Below are 14,259 nucleotides of genomic sequence, written 5' to 3'. Positions count from 1 at the left end.
GTCCATGGGTTCAATATTGGTACTGCAAAACAAACAAAAATAAACAACAAAAACCAACCTACTCTGAGTTAGGGGCTTCCATATCAAGGGCCATGTTGCAAACAAAAATTCACTGTTGAGAGAAAGAACTACACCCATCTTACCTACTAATATACATCAGCCATTCTGAATTTTGCATTAAGTCACACATCCAAGTTAGAAAAATTGTTGTTGTTACTAACTACAAAGTTCAATACTGAGATTCTATTCTCTAGAGTAGAATATTTTGTGGCCAACTTTTGGTCCCAAGATAAATTTAGCTATGTAGGGCCTTATGTGATAAATCGTTATGTGTAAGATGACCCATTAATTATGTTAAATTACTAAATTTTTTCCCTATCATTAGTTTAAGTGGGCCATTTTGTCAAATTCCTGGTCAGTTAAGATGATTTAGAACGTAAGTATAAAACAGAAGATTGATAATCTTTAATTCAGCATATAAGAAATTACCAAGCACTGATCTTAGAAATTTAACATTATATTTAGGTTTATTTTCTTTAATTGTCTAAAATGGTGAGTCCAGCAATAGTTGCCATTTTACCTCAGCCCTTCCAATTGCAATTTCAGATCAACATCAAACCTACTAAAATACTTCTTTTTTTCTTTTCCCCATTTTTCTGATTCCCTATGTAGCATATCTTGGTTTAAGAATCTATACATATATTTATATACATATTTACAGTTCACGATAATGGATATTGCATCTGGAATACTAATTATTGAAAACAAAGTTAAACACCAGTACCAACCAAAAATGTCTTTGAGTGTGGTTTTTTTTTTTTTTTTTTTTTTTTTTTGCATTGCATTTGCAAAACAGTTAGGAAAGAGCCCTGGTTGACAGAGTTAAGTTCCTTGGCCAAGAAAAGATGTGCTTTGTTTGGTTTTGTTTTTCAATTGACCACAGTTAATCAAGTGACTAATATTAATGACAAATTAGCTTTCATTTGTTTAGTATGAAAAATTGAAGATCACATACAAACCAAATTCATGTCATATTTTCTTCAGTATTTAATATTTTCTAAGTAGCCATAGCATTTTTTAGATAGAAAGCGTTTGGATAGAACTAGGATTTTGAAATGCCAGAGGGGACCAAAGGATGAGGAGAGTATAAATTAGAATCTGGTATGCTATGTACTACTTACCTTCAAAAGTCAAATAAAACTTTCCTCTGTCAAACCAAACGAGGGAAGGCTGTTCATTCTCTGTATGGCCAGGAGTTGAAGCGGGATGGGAAAGGTTAAGGAGAGGGAGAGAGAAGGACACAATGTGAGTTACAGAGCAGGTCATTAATCTCACTACAGGGAAGGGCAGAGGCACTGCATGCCATTAGCGTGCAGGAAAAAGGGAAGACTGGCAATCTATGTTTTGTCTTTTTTTTTTTTTTTTTTTTTTTTTAGTTGAGGGATCAGAAAGCAGAAGCAAAGCTATGGCAGCCTAAGGGGATGGGAACGGTTGTTGGTAGCTTGATACTTGGTGCTCATGTGCAGGGAGCAGAAGTCTTCCTGGCCATGCAGGGGCATCAGCATATTTTAACTGCACTAATTTTGGGCAAATTGTGATTCAGCAATTGCTGTATCCATTTCATCTTCAATGTCACCCCCTTCCATGTTTCCAGAAAGATAAACCGGTATTATGGGTCGTATGAAACATCAGCTTAGCTTTTAAATGACAACAGCATTGCATATCAATTTAAAGTTCATGGAAGATGTCTCAGGTCTTCCATCCCCTCTGCTGGAATCACCTTAGGCATCCAGACACAAACCACCCTTTACCACTGTACCAAAGAGAAAAACGAGATTACTGATGCTGCTCTATTATGTTTTAAATTAAAAAGCAGTTACTGGACACGTAATTCTGAATGGTGAGCAGTTAAATTATTCCTTCCTTTGAAAAGTCACAAAGCAATGGCATCTCACCTTTCTCAAACCTTTTCTCTGAGAAACTGTCATGCAACCTGCTGCTTTTCTTAATATGTCCACTTACAAACGTTTCCGTGGCATGAGTTCCACAATGAACACTAAATGTACAGGGTGCATCTGAGAGGCACTGGACACTCATGAGGTGAGGAGCATGTCCATGAAGTTTCTAGCATTCAGATGGATAATGGCTTGGATTTTAAAAGTCTACATATCTATAGATCACTCAGCTAGCACCATACCTGCAGGCGTGTCACAGCGCCTTTCAAACGAGGGGAGTTTGTCATAAAAAACATCATCTTCTGACACTACGAACCAAAAAAACATAAACAAATGGAAAACAAAAACACAAATACAAATCCCAAATGAAATCAAACAGCACACTCTACTGACTGAAACTCAGGAATGATTTTCATGAAAAAAAGGAAATATAACTTAAAACACTGGGATTGTGGTTAAGATATAGAAAGTGATATGCTTATTTGATAATGATTCTATGAGAAGAAATTAAAATTTAAAAAATGTCAGGTTTTGGCATCTGTGAATTGGTCAGCTCCAGGGAAGAAGTCACACCTGCCCTTCTCAGGGAGTTGCTAAAGGCATCATAAATAATTGACTTATGCAAGTGTATTTCACTTCAACACAATTCTCAAGTGGCCAGACATATGCTTATCAACCAGAGCCTCCTGACAGGACCCTGACAGCTCAACAGGCCTGCCCAGCATGCACATTCCCCCCAGGAAAAGAGAAGCTAGCTTTTAACATGACCATAAAAAGCAACCGTATAAATCCCAGATCTCTGAATGAACTATCCCATTTCAGCCTCATCAATATCCAAATTCAATTTGCCTTGCACCTGCCTTTGATAGTTATGGACCATTAATTTTCAACAGCATTATCATAATTTCATCTTTGGCTATGATATCCAGCTGTGGATAAATGTCTTTGTTCATTGACCACAACATTATGCTCTGAACATCAACTGTTTTAGATCTTTACATGGGATCTCTCTCTCACCAACTAACAAAAACAGGTAATTGGGGTTTTTGTTTTAAGTGATTAAGTTAACAAAATTGCCACAGGTCTTACAGGTAGTATTACAACTTTAGTACAAAACTGAATAAAAATCATAATAAGACCAGGAATGAACAACCCTATCTACAATGCAAAGTTATAGACATGAATGAGGGTAGAAAAAAATACTCCATCAACAATAATGTTTGGGAAAAATATTCTATTAGCTTGCTGCCTGACTTAGGGAATAAGGTAGGGAAGCTTTTTTTTTTTTTTTTTTTGGTCAATTCTTAAGGTTTTAGGATATCACCTTTCAATCAGTTTTTATTATGCATAAAATTTCTTTGGTAGCTACAACAAGTTGATGCAACTCCTATAATAATATCCATGGGTGCACAGGAGACAGGTCATTCCAAAAAAATAGCATACTTTTTCTTTTTTCTTTGTTTTAAGAATTGCTAACCACTTTGGAGGAAATGTTTTATGTTTTAGATGCTATGGTTCTGATACTGAATACAAATCAATTTTGCTCAAAGTTCTGGACTGAAGGAAGCATCCAATCCATCTGATACTCCCTTTGGTATCCAGACATGATTACTTTTCATTCATTTCAGTTTTACTTGCATGTTAAAGATACAATTTAAAATGTATAACTACCAGTGAAGGAATATAACTTCAAATTAACAGGGAAGAAAAATTATCTTTCCCATGGTCTTTTTGCAGTGGGGTCCTAAAGAAGATATTTGCAAATATCTTTTAAAAAAACTACTAACACCCTCAAAAATAAGACACATGTAATAAAAATTAGATATTTATTATTAGAGATAACTCTCTTCATTCTCTTTCTGAGTTAGTTTTTTATAATAGAATAATTTTATACATATTCCCTGTCCCCATAATATTAACAGAATTTTCCCCAAAATCATACAATGCAGGTCCTATGAGCCTTTTGTAGTTCAAAGATTTTACTGTATTCCATTGTTAAGTTATCGGAAATTGGAATGGGTCTTATAATTAATATAAGAAAGCATTGCATCTTAGTTCAATTGATAGCTTTTTCTCTTTTTAGTCATATATAAAACAATGGTGTATTTTTTAATCAGGGGTGTCTTAAATGTGATGACATACAGTTGAGTAGGAGCTCTTTATCATTCAAATTTCTGTGACATTACACAGAAAGTTTCATTTTGCTCATGTAGCATTAGATATTTTTTGGTCGATTCTTAAGGTCCCAGATATCATCTATCAATCAGGTTTTATTATGCATAGAGTTTCTTTGGTGGCTACTTGATATTCATAGCTCTTATGAAAAATTCCATATCGAAAGCTCTTTAGGGACATTTTCTTGCATGAATTTTATTGTAGAAAGTTTAGACCTGCTCTTAAAAATTTAGTTCTTGGATAACTTTAAACTTGGGCTCATTGGTTTCCATATACTTGCCCAGATTATGGTTCAAGTGCCATAGGAAATGTCAAAAAGGTATTGCAGTGATGGGAGGAAATGTTGAGCCATCAACTTCAGGGAATTTGCTGCTGAAATTTTCAAGTTCCCCTAAGCCATTTGACTACATTACATTAACATTCCAAGTCAGCCATGATGAGACCCGTAGTGCTGACCAGCCAAAGCACATCCTCCTCAGAAAGAGAAATAGCAACACACAAGAAGCTGCCGGTCAGTTACTTAATAATGCATTTACTTCAGAGAGAAGAGGCTGTCAGGCGACCCACAGGAGGAGGAAATAAGGAACAGGAGGATGAGGAATTCAGTGGGTAGATGAAGCCAAATAAAAAACAAGAGAACCAAACAGATTAAATCAGTATGATCCTCAGTCGTGAATCAGTAAGACCAGCCTGTTCCGTGGCCATTGTTTTTAACCCCTCCATGGTTTAATCTTGAAAGAACACATACTAGATACATTAAAAATCAAAGTCACTGGGTCAGGATTTGAGATTTCAGCAGCAGGGAGTATAGAAATACATTGTCTAGAACATGGACACAGTTCAAATTCCCTGTGTGTTCAGTTTTCTCTATGAATCAAAGTGAGTTGAAAGAACACACTATCTAGTTCATCTGAGGTCACCTGGGGGATGCTGTAGGAGTGACAGTTCACTCTTACTTTCTTCTCTGACCAACAAGGCAAATCACATGGAATGGGTGGAATGAATGATCTTGACAAAACAAAACAGTAGAATGGGAGTGGTGGTGTGTGTGTGTGGGGTGGGGGAAGGCTGTAGCAATCAAGGAGATTAAAGAAAGAGTGAAAAAAATAAGGTTAGGATGTTACAAACAAACAAACAAAACCAGAAAGAATGAGCTAACAGGCATTGAAAAACAGAAGCCCTGAATTGCCCCAATTGATGCAGATGAGGAAAAGATGTGGTTATATAAAAACGTTAATATCTCACAGAGAACTGCCTATATTTTCACCACAATTGAAGGATTCTTTGGGGATTATCTGATGCAACATATAGAGTCTGAAGTGGAGTTGAAGTTACTTTTGGGGCCCTTAAGAAGCCCATCTTAACCTATTTCTCTGAGAAAATAGGCAGTTGTCAAGAATTAAGTCTCAGACTTTGATTCACCTACTTCTCACATGGGGAAGTCTGCAGGGTGCTCTTCCTTGGGTAGCAGAAGGAATTCACTTAGCTTTGGTTGATGATCCTCCTAAGCGATGCAGGTTGGGGGTCAGCTGGTTTATATCAGCTGGGTGAATTGGAGGGGAGTTTAGAGAACGAAGGAAGACAATGAGGAGGAAGTTGTATGGGAGAAATGGAATGGGAAAGCCCCAGGTCAGAGCCACCATGCAAGAGGGGAGAGGCAGCAGGAGCTGATGGGAGGTGGGAAGAGACAGAGTCCAGCCTTGGGCAGAGGGAAGATGCTCCTGGCAAAAGGAGGCAGTGAAACCTGAGAAAACCATCCAGCTGAGCAGCCATCCTCAACTCTTCACTCTCATCACAGCATAAGAAAAGAGGCACAAGGCATTTACAGAAAATGCCAGCAATGACTAATTTTTCTGGGAAAATTGACTGCATATCATTGAGAAGCACTAGGAAAAAAAAAAGTCAAAAAAATTTTTTTTCTCATGTCTCACCATGCCAATGTTTATACCATTCTTCAACCTTAGGACAACCAAAAATGATGAAAAATGAAACCTTCAAGATAATAAAAGTTCTAATTTTTGCAATTTCTGGTGTGGTTACACAGTTAGAATTTAAACATTTCCCCTCAAAGGAGACTGCTTTTTTTTTTAAAAATAAGAAATATCTAAATTACAGGACCTTCCTTGGCAATTTCTTCTCTGCTTTGTGAATAGCTCTGTATGGAATAGCATAAGACCATCCCTGCAAAATACAGGTTTTCACATTCTGCTTATTGGTTCATTGGTGTAGGTCAAGTCTTTTGCCTCCTTTGCTGAGAAGGTTGCTTGGAAAAGAAGAGTCAGGTGACAGTAGCAAAACACACAGCAAAACAATTTCAACCAGAAACACAGGGCCCAGGGAGTTCAGATCAGAAAACTCAGCCAGTCAAAACCACAAACAGATGAAAAGAGAGGAGATAATTTTTACCAACTGTGGGAGTGGTGGCTGCACTCAGGGAATTGGTTGACGATATTGAAGAAGTGCTTTCAGCCCGGGCTAAGGGTGCTATCGGAGGAGGGCTGGAAGAGTGTATGGGTGGGCTAAAGGGTCTGGGCTGTAGGGAGAAGAAACGAGATAACAGGTTAGATACAGGTTGTAGCACTTTGATTCCATATTGTTAATGTCTCCCAGTCTCGGATAGGACAACTTGGGTCCCTAAAAGCAAATGGACAGCCTGTTTTCACAGTAAAATGGGCTTTATCTACACAACAGCTTGGGGAATGGAGCTGGAGGAACCATAAACCCCAGCATGGCTGAACTCAGTGGGTATGCTGGGGTTAGAGAGGCAGGGATGTGTGATGGGATCTGTGATGTGTCCTTTCACGCCCTCAGGGACTGAGCAGGGAGCATTGTAAAAGCTCATTGGAATCTAAAGATGTTTAAATACAAAATCCTGGACTGTGCTAGCAAGCCAAGGACTGTGTACAGATGCCAACAAAATTGACCTCTGCCACAGTCTTGTCAGTTGTTTGCACAGATTGCTTTCCACACCTCAGCCTTAAATCACAATGCTAGAGACTTCCGCAACAAATCCATGGGCTGATGCTTTCTTCTTTACATTCACATAATGAACCTACCATCAATAATGTATCTGTATTCTAGGGTCAGAAACCAGCACTTGCTCTCTCTTGGAGTTTTCCAATAATCAGAAAAATATTGTGAAAGGAAACACCTCTCATTTCTAAAGGGATTAGCAAGAATTGATCCTGACTATCTGCATTGACATCCATCCCTGTAGCAGAGGTGAGGGCCCGAGCATCCTACTATCATTTCAGATGTTGGCTTGAAAGATGGTAGACCCTTGAGGAGGGTTGAAAGATACACCCATGGGCAGTGACTATCTTTCAGTGACCACCTGAAAAGGTCATTTGGGCAAGAGTTCTTGTGCTTAGACCTGAAGTTGAGGCTATTGGTCATCTCTCCATCTGATGATGAGCAAGCTAGGGCAGAGGGGAACATACCACATCTCCGACTCCAGGTTTTCCTGGAGGTAGCTTTGGCCTGGAGGGAGGCCGGGGAGGAGGAGGAGGTGGAGTGGTACTGCTGCAGGGAACCAAGGGAGTGGCTGGTCGAGCAGGAGATGATGCACCTGGAAAACACGCCAGTGTTAGAAATGGCTGGAAGCAGAGGTGACCAGAATGCTGTCATCACAATACAATGCCTGGACGTTTGGTTTGGCAGTTCTATGCTAAGCACTGTAGCACACATTTTTTTTCTTTTTCTTTTTTTTAATAAAGAAAAAATGTATTCAGTTGAACTATGGTTGATGGCAGAAGCTGAAGCTCATTACCTTTTCTTGTCATGTGACACCCAGTGAAGGTAAATCCGTTCATTACTCTATCTGTGACAGAAGATGAATTCTTATGACTCTTGCCTGGTGGTACTTTTCATTTTAATCACATACACACTAAACTTGGGGTAAATTCTCTGATTTTTTTTTTTAATGACAAAAAATAAAGGTTAGAACTTAAAGGAAGAGGAAGATGAATGATTTTCTACATTATATTTTTCTTTTTTAAGCAGGGGTAAGAGGATTATGCTTTTGACTGTGAATCAACATATGGGCACTAACTTTATTAATGTCCCCAAACACTTGAAGTAAGCAAAGGACAAAATATAATAAAGGAAATTAGATGATGCATGAGTTCTTTGTGTTTTGAATCACAGTAATAGAAACACCAAATTCAGAGAATTTTGTGAACTCTGTTCAGTAATATCAACGTAGAGTGTGTGTCCCTGATGATTTTCATAGTCGTTTTTTAAAGAGCCTCCTGGATTTACTTTTCTGGCTGTCCATGACAAGCATATGAAACACAGATGACACACAGAGGCTGGCATGCACACCAATCAGCACACCAGAGGGGTTCTCTGCACTCAAGGGCCCATCTTCAGTCATATGCCTGGGAGCATGGGAAAACTATTTGGCCAAAAACCTCAGGAAAGTCAATCAGTATTTCAACAGTTCTTGTTCAGAAGTTTTGCCACTTCCGATTAGAACATAGAGAACTATCTCAAGAAAATTCTAAGAAATCCCGCCCCAGTAAAGTATCCATGCTTCTTTCCCACTACCCACCCCAACCTACTACCTCCCTCGAAACACACCACAAATCTGTGATCTCTGGAGTTCTAAACCAGCATCTCAATCTCTAGATCTTCACATCCACGAAGTCCTTTGAAGTTGAGTAGCAAAACCCATCGTTTCAGAATCTGTTCTCATTTGAGGATAGCCTTGGGAGTGAACCTTGCTTCTTGTTTAAACAATCTGAAATATTGAGTATGTTTCTCTGTACTATTTATTCTGAATTTATTCTGCAGTATTTATTCTACATTAGTGTGAAATCCTATTAGTTATTGTTGCCACCTCTTCTCTATGCCATCTGTCCCCACCACTACCACCTACTGTATGCTTACTTCTACTGAACTCTCCCTTTATATTTTATTGGGCCGGGATCTATGCTAGGTGCTTTACATTTATTACCTGATCCCTATGGTAAGCTTTGGAGGTAGGTACTGGTAGCATCTCAATAAAAACAGAGGCTCAGAAATATTTAGTAACATGTTCAAGATCATGGCACTTAAAGGGTATATTTAATTCCAAAGCCCAAGCTCTTATAATGTTGGAAAGACTGTGGAGTCCCACATTTTGCATAAAATCTGTGCTTATTTTTACATGGTCAATTTGTATATATCTCTCTCAATGTAAATGTTCTCAGTCTCTGATTAATGTTCTCTTTTTAAAAAAATGGAGTATGTTTGGACAAGTCCCAGTCCAAAGTTTTGATTTGAATATTGTGTTAGTAGATTTGCACCCACGAGGACTTCAGAAGATAGAAATGACAGCAGAGAGATGGGAAATAAACCTTGAAACAGTGGAGTCTGTGTCAGGAAGTCTTAGGGAACTCTTTTTTTTTTTAATGATGGAGAAAGGGGTTTCTATTCAGCTTTGGGAAAACCTTCTATAGAAATGGTCCAAATGTTTCTCTGTGGGTCTATTTCTAAGAAATAGTCTTCTGAATCAATCCTAAGAAAAGGCTGGCTTTTTATTCTTTCCTTCCATGTTCCAGAAGAGAAATTTAAAAATCCTCTCTCAGTAATGCTCAGGAAAATACTGAGGGGCTGTGGAATACTGGGTGGAGAGTCCAAAGGTCTGAGTTCCTGCCTGGCCATCTCTCCTTATCTGTGGGATCTTTTCTTCTCTGGGCCTCAGCTTCCCCCATTTAAAAAAATAGACATTGTTCTACTTACAAGGTAGTTATAACAGGGAAACTAAAAATGCTTATGAAAGTGTTTGCTGAACTATAAAATGTTACACAACAGAAGGCAATAGGTCTTGATGATGATGGTAAAGAGTATCTTTTGATAAAGACACAACTAAAAAGTAAAGAAAAAAGTGTTAATTGCTAATTAAAAATTTATTGTTTTCCTTTTCCTTTATGGATACTCCCATTTAAATCACTTTTTCTTTACTGAATCTATATAATTGATTTATTGTGCATTTAGAAGGAAAATAAGAGAATATGTTAAAAGCATTTAAAGGATATTTGGATTAACACCTTGCCTGAGGGACCCTGAGGCTCAGCAGACAACACACAGGGCCTGGGGTGATTCCACAGGTGACCCAAGGCTTTACAAGCTTTTGTGAGGTTGTTGGTGTTTTAAGGGTGTAGATGGATAATATTTATACCTCCCTAACCTCTTGGATTTTCAATTGTACTTTGATTTCCTTCTTGGGTAGTGTTTATTCCCAAACACGATTCAGAAAATAAGTTGGACAACGCCACTGTTTAAGATGCAGTGTTTAAGATGTTAAAGTTAAGGTTTAACTTTAACAATTACACATCCATTGAGTTTTGTGAGTTAACAAAAGTTGGAAACAATTGTTATGCTCTTGATCCATTTGCTGTTCTTGATGTGATGTTTCAACATAGTTTCTTTGGTAACCATTGAAAACCAAATATCTATAGCTTCAACTTTGACTTCTTATGTGTCCAGATGGTGCGGGGGACAGTGAAGGCAGCTGGGGGAAGTGGCAGAAATACAGGCTATGGAATCCAACAGATATGGGGCCAGATCCTGGCTCTGGTACTCATTAGCTTTGTGACCCTGGCCAAGTTACCTCTGGGCTTGTTTCCTTATCTGCAAAATGAAGCTAATGTACCAATGATATTACTGGGAGAATCAAGTGAATTAAAATACATGTACTTTGAAATATGGAAGAACTAAATGACCTTTTCCAAATTCTTTTTCTTAGGACACAATTACACAATTTCTTTGGAAAAAAGTATTAAGCATGTATGGGAATGGTTATATACTATATTTTCTTTTTTCTCCTCCTTTGGTAATATACACAATTAAAAGCTCTAAAACAGAACTCTCCAATAGAGCGTTCTGTGACGACGAAAATGTTCTAGAACACTATGTTCAATAATAGCACTAGTCACAGGTAGCCACTGAGCACTTGAATCATAGCTACTGTATCTAAATAACTGGATTTTATGTTAATTTAAATTTGTTATGATTATGGGTAAAATAACTACATGTGGCTGGTGATTTCTTAGACATCATTGCTCTAAAAAGACTTGCAGTTAAGAAATGTATATTTTGGTTAATTCAACCTCTGCATCTCAAACTGTGTGTGTGTGTGTGTGTGTATGCGAAATTGTAAATAACTTTTTAAATTCTGCCCCCGCCCAGTACTAAAATTTCAATTCCCCCTGGATTGAAATTGAACCCAGAGGTTCTCTACCACTGAGCCATTCCCCAGCCCTTTTTGTTTTTTAATTTTGAGACAGGGTCTAGCTAAGTTGCTGAGGCTGCCCTCAAATTTGGGATCCTACTGCCTCAGCTTCCTGAGTTGCTGGGATTGCAGGCATGTGTCACCACACCTGTTATGAATAACATCTTTTAATATTTCATGAGTTGGAAAATGTTTCTCTGAACATCTTCACTTGACGAACTCCTTTCTTTCCTATCCAAACCTGTTGAAGGCCAATAAAATTTATTTTCCCTTCTGTCCCCTGGCACACAATCAACATGGGAGAAGAGATAGCCTTTGCCAAGAATCAGCATCTATATTCCAATAAAGCACTATTCTGGCCAAACTAGGTATTTATAACTTTTTGCCATAAGGAAATTAAAGTTCTTGGAGCAAATTCTTTACTTCCCACTGTGTTTCAACAGCAGGTAGCACTTCTGCTTCTCACAGCTTGGTTAGGACACCCTAGGATGTGAGAATAATGGTACCCACTTAAAATCAGTTAAAGAAGCGCAAGAAAGTTAGTCCCATCAGGATGTGTTATAAAAGGCAGGTAATGAGAAGCATCATTTTTCTTTAAAGCATGAAGCTATACATTCTATTATTGTAATCCTAAAATTCTATTTTTGACAGTTTGTGTATATTCATCAATAAAAGATTAACCAGCAAATAAACTGGGACTTAATTAAGGGAATGATGGTGCAACGTTTTATTTATTTATGGGCTTCATAGGACCAGATCAATTTCCTACTTGAAGATTCAATCCTTTTAATGCCAGCAAAGTATAGCTTTTTCCAGACCCATTATTAAGAATTTGTAGTCTTTACTGGTAACCATATAAAATAATTTCAAATAAGGCTATGGAAGTTAAACATTAAAATAATGAAACTCTCAGAGATTCCAGAAAGAAAACTAAAGCTTCTCTCTTCCTTAATATTTAAGTGTTTAATTAAACAAATATCTCCCAGAGCATTGTGAAAGGTGATGAAAACACAAGTCAAGGACGAAGTCTCCTGGTCTTCCATACCTCTCACTAAAGGGGTCTGCTTTGGGGAGAGCATCCTGGGCCTCCACTGGAGAGAGCTGGGTATTCCTTGAAATGTCTTTTCAGGGCACTGAGAGCCTGACCCAGGAGAGAGAGCCTGGCACAATAAAGGCATACCCCCCACTTTTTTTTTATTTTTTAAGAGAGTCAATTTCTTCAAGTTTGCTGTCTGAAGGCTTAACACAGCAACTTTTTAGTACCTTTATAGATAAATACAGAGACTGTAATCCATGAACAAAACTAAAAAAGCAACAGAGGTATGGAGGTGGGTGCTCTCACCCTCTGGAATTAGAGAGAGGTGAACAAAACAGTATGTTCTGAAAGCAGATTTTGGTGATTTTGTGGATGACACTGTGCAATATAGGTGGTTGTCAGTGGTTAATTAAGTCTGGGATATTTTGTGACCAAACCTCACAGAAGTGCCTGGAGAGTACATGGGTAAGAACACAGGCTCAGGATCAGATAGATCTGTGAATCTGAAGTTTGTCATCTCCTGTGGCATAAACTTGGGTAAATGACTTGACCTCTCTGAGCTCAGTTTTCCCATCTATAAAATGGGGGAAATAATAGTGCCTTCCATATGGGGTTGTTGTAAGGATGAAATAATGTGCATAAAGCACTTAACATAGTGCTAAGAAGGAAATGCTTATTATTAACAAAATAAAGGTTTCCAAGGTTCTGTGGTAAAGAAACTTGCTCATTTTATTTAATGGCATGTTTGCCAAATGTATTTGCTTATAGAATATGGTTTTCTAGCCGGGCACAGTGGTGCATGCCTGTAATCCGAGCAGCTTGGGAGGCTGAAGTAGAAGGATTGTGAGTTCAAAACAACTAAGTGATACCCTCTCAATACCTGGTATAAACATATATATATTTAAATATATAGAGTTTTCCTTCTTGGGGAGAGGAAGGCCTGGGGCATATTTAATAATATGGTATTGTTTGTGGCACAGGTGAACCCCCACCCTTTCTTGATCCCCTCTAATGCTCTTGCTTTAAAAAACACAGAGGCAAATGTGGAACAAACACTGGAGGGGACTCCAGGGAAAGAGGGAGCAGTGGTAAGTGACAATCAGAACAGAAACAAGCCCTTTTCTTTTTCACCAGATCTAAATATCTCATGCTTGGTCACCTCTCTTTCTTTTTAAAAAATATTTTTAGTTATAAATAGACACAATAATCTTTTAAAATTTATTTACTTTTAATATGATGCTCAGTATCAAGCCAGTGCCCCACATGTGCTAGGCAAATGTTTTACTACTGAGCGACAGCCCCAAACCTTGGTTACCTCTTTCAAAGCAAAGAAAAACAGCACATGGCACCCCCAGAGAAGGTGCCGAAACTGAACCCCTGAAAGGGAGGAAAGGCTCGGAGGATCTTGCCAGGTGAATCTGAGTAACAGTGGAATAAACTATAAACTATATGAAAACGATGCACTTGGAAGATCTTGGTGTTTCTTTGGTATGCCTGGCAAGAGCTTCTGTCCTTTCATGGTTAGAAGACAGAAAATGAAGTTCAAAATAACAACAAACAAACAAACAAAAAATCAAATTCGATGTAAGAATCTGCATTGAGAGTCCCCAAAGGTACATTTCTGGTAGACTTTTTCATCAAATGTCACCACCCTTGGCGTTGATGTCATAGCCTGATGGGTGTGTCAAGTGGTGAGATCTGAGAACAAGTTTGTCTGCAGTGGCTGCTCCATTAGGGTGGGGATGTGCTAAGGCATTTATTTATTTAATGTAGTTCTTTAAAATCTCCTTTTAAAATCTTACATTAAAAAAAAACAAGACAAAGTTCTTTCCCCACATAAAAAAAAAAAGAAAAAGAATGAAAACAAAAAGAAAAAA

General features: G+C 38.1%; 1 protein-coding gene across 15 annotated transcripts in view; it reads right to left on the bottom strand.

Annotated features, from left to right (window-relative positions):
- Sgip1 (SH3GL interacting endocytic adaptor 1) overlaps positions 1-14,259 on the bottom strand; it is a 201,273-nt gene that overhangs the window by 44,097 nt on the left and 142,917 nt on the right. For 7 of the 15 annotated variants that reach the window (XM_071617925.1, XM_071617931.1, XM_071617927.1 and 4 more), the window contains 4 exons: positions 7,571-7,698; positions 6,537-6,663; positions 2,198-2,263; positions 1,182-1,241 (listed from right to left, as the gene is read on the bottom strand). In XM_071617925.1, coding sequence (XP_071474026.1) covers positions 1,182-1,241; positions 2,198-2,263; positions 6,537-6,663; positions 7,571-7,698 — 381 coding nt within the window. Of the gene's footprint in view, positions 1-1,181; positions 1,242-2,197; positions 2,264-6,030; positions 6,664-7,570; positions 7,699-14,259 lie in introns of those variants that run through there. The other 8 variants (XM_071617928.1, XM_071617932.1, XM_071617937.1 and 5 more) reach the window with 3 other exon arrangements.

Source organism: Marmota flaviventris, chromosome 10 (assembly GCF_047511675.1).
Source record: "Marmota flaviventris isolate mMarFla1 chromosome 10, mMarFla1.hap1, whole genome shotgun sequence".
Lineage (NCBI taxonomy): Eukaryota > Metazoa > Chordata > Mammalia > Rodentia > Sciuridae > Marmota > Marmota flaviventris.
The sequence above is the reverse complement of the archived record's forward strand: the minus strand, read 5'-3'. Positions and strand labels throughout refer to the sequence as shown.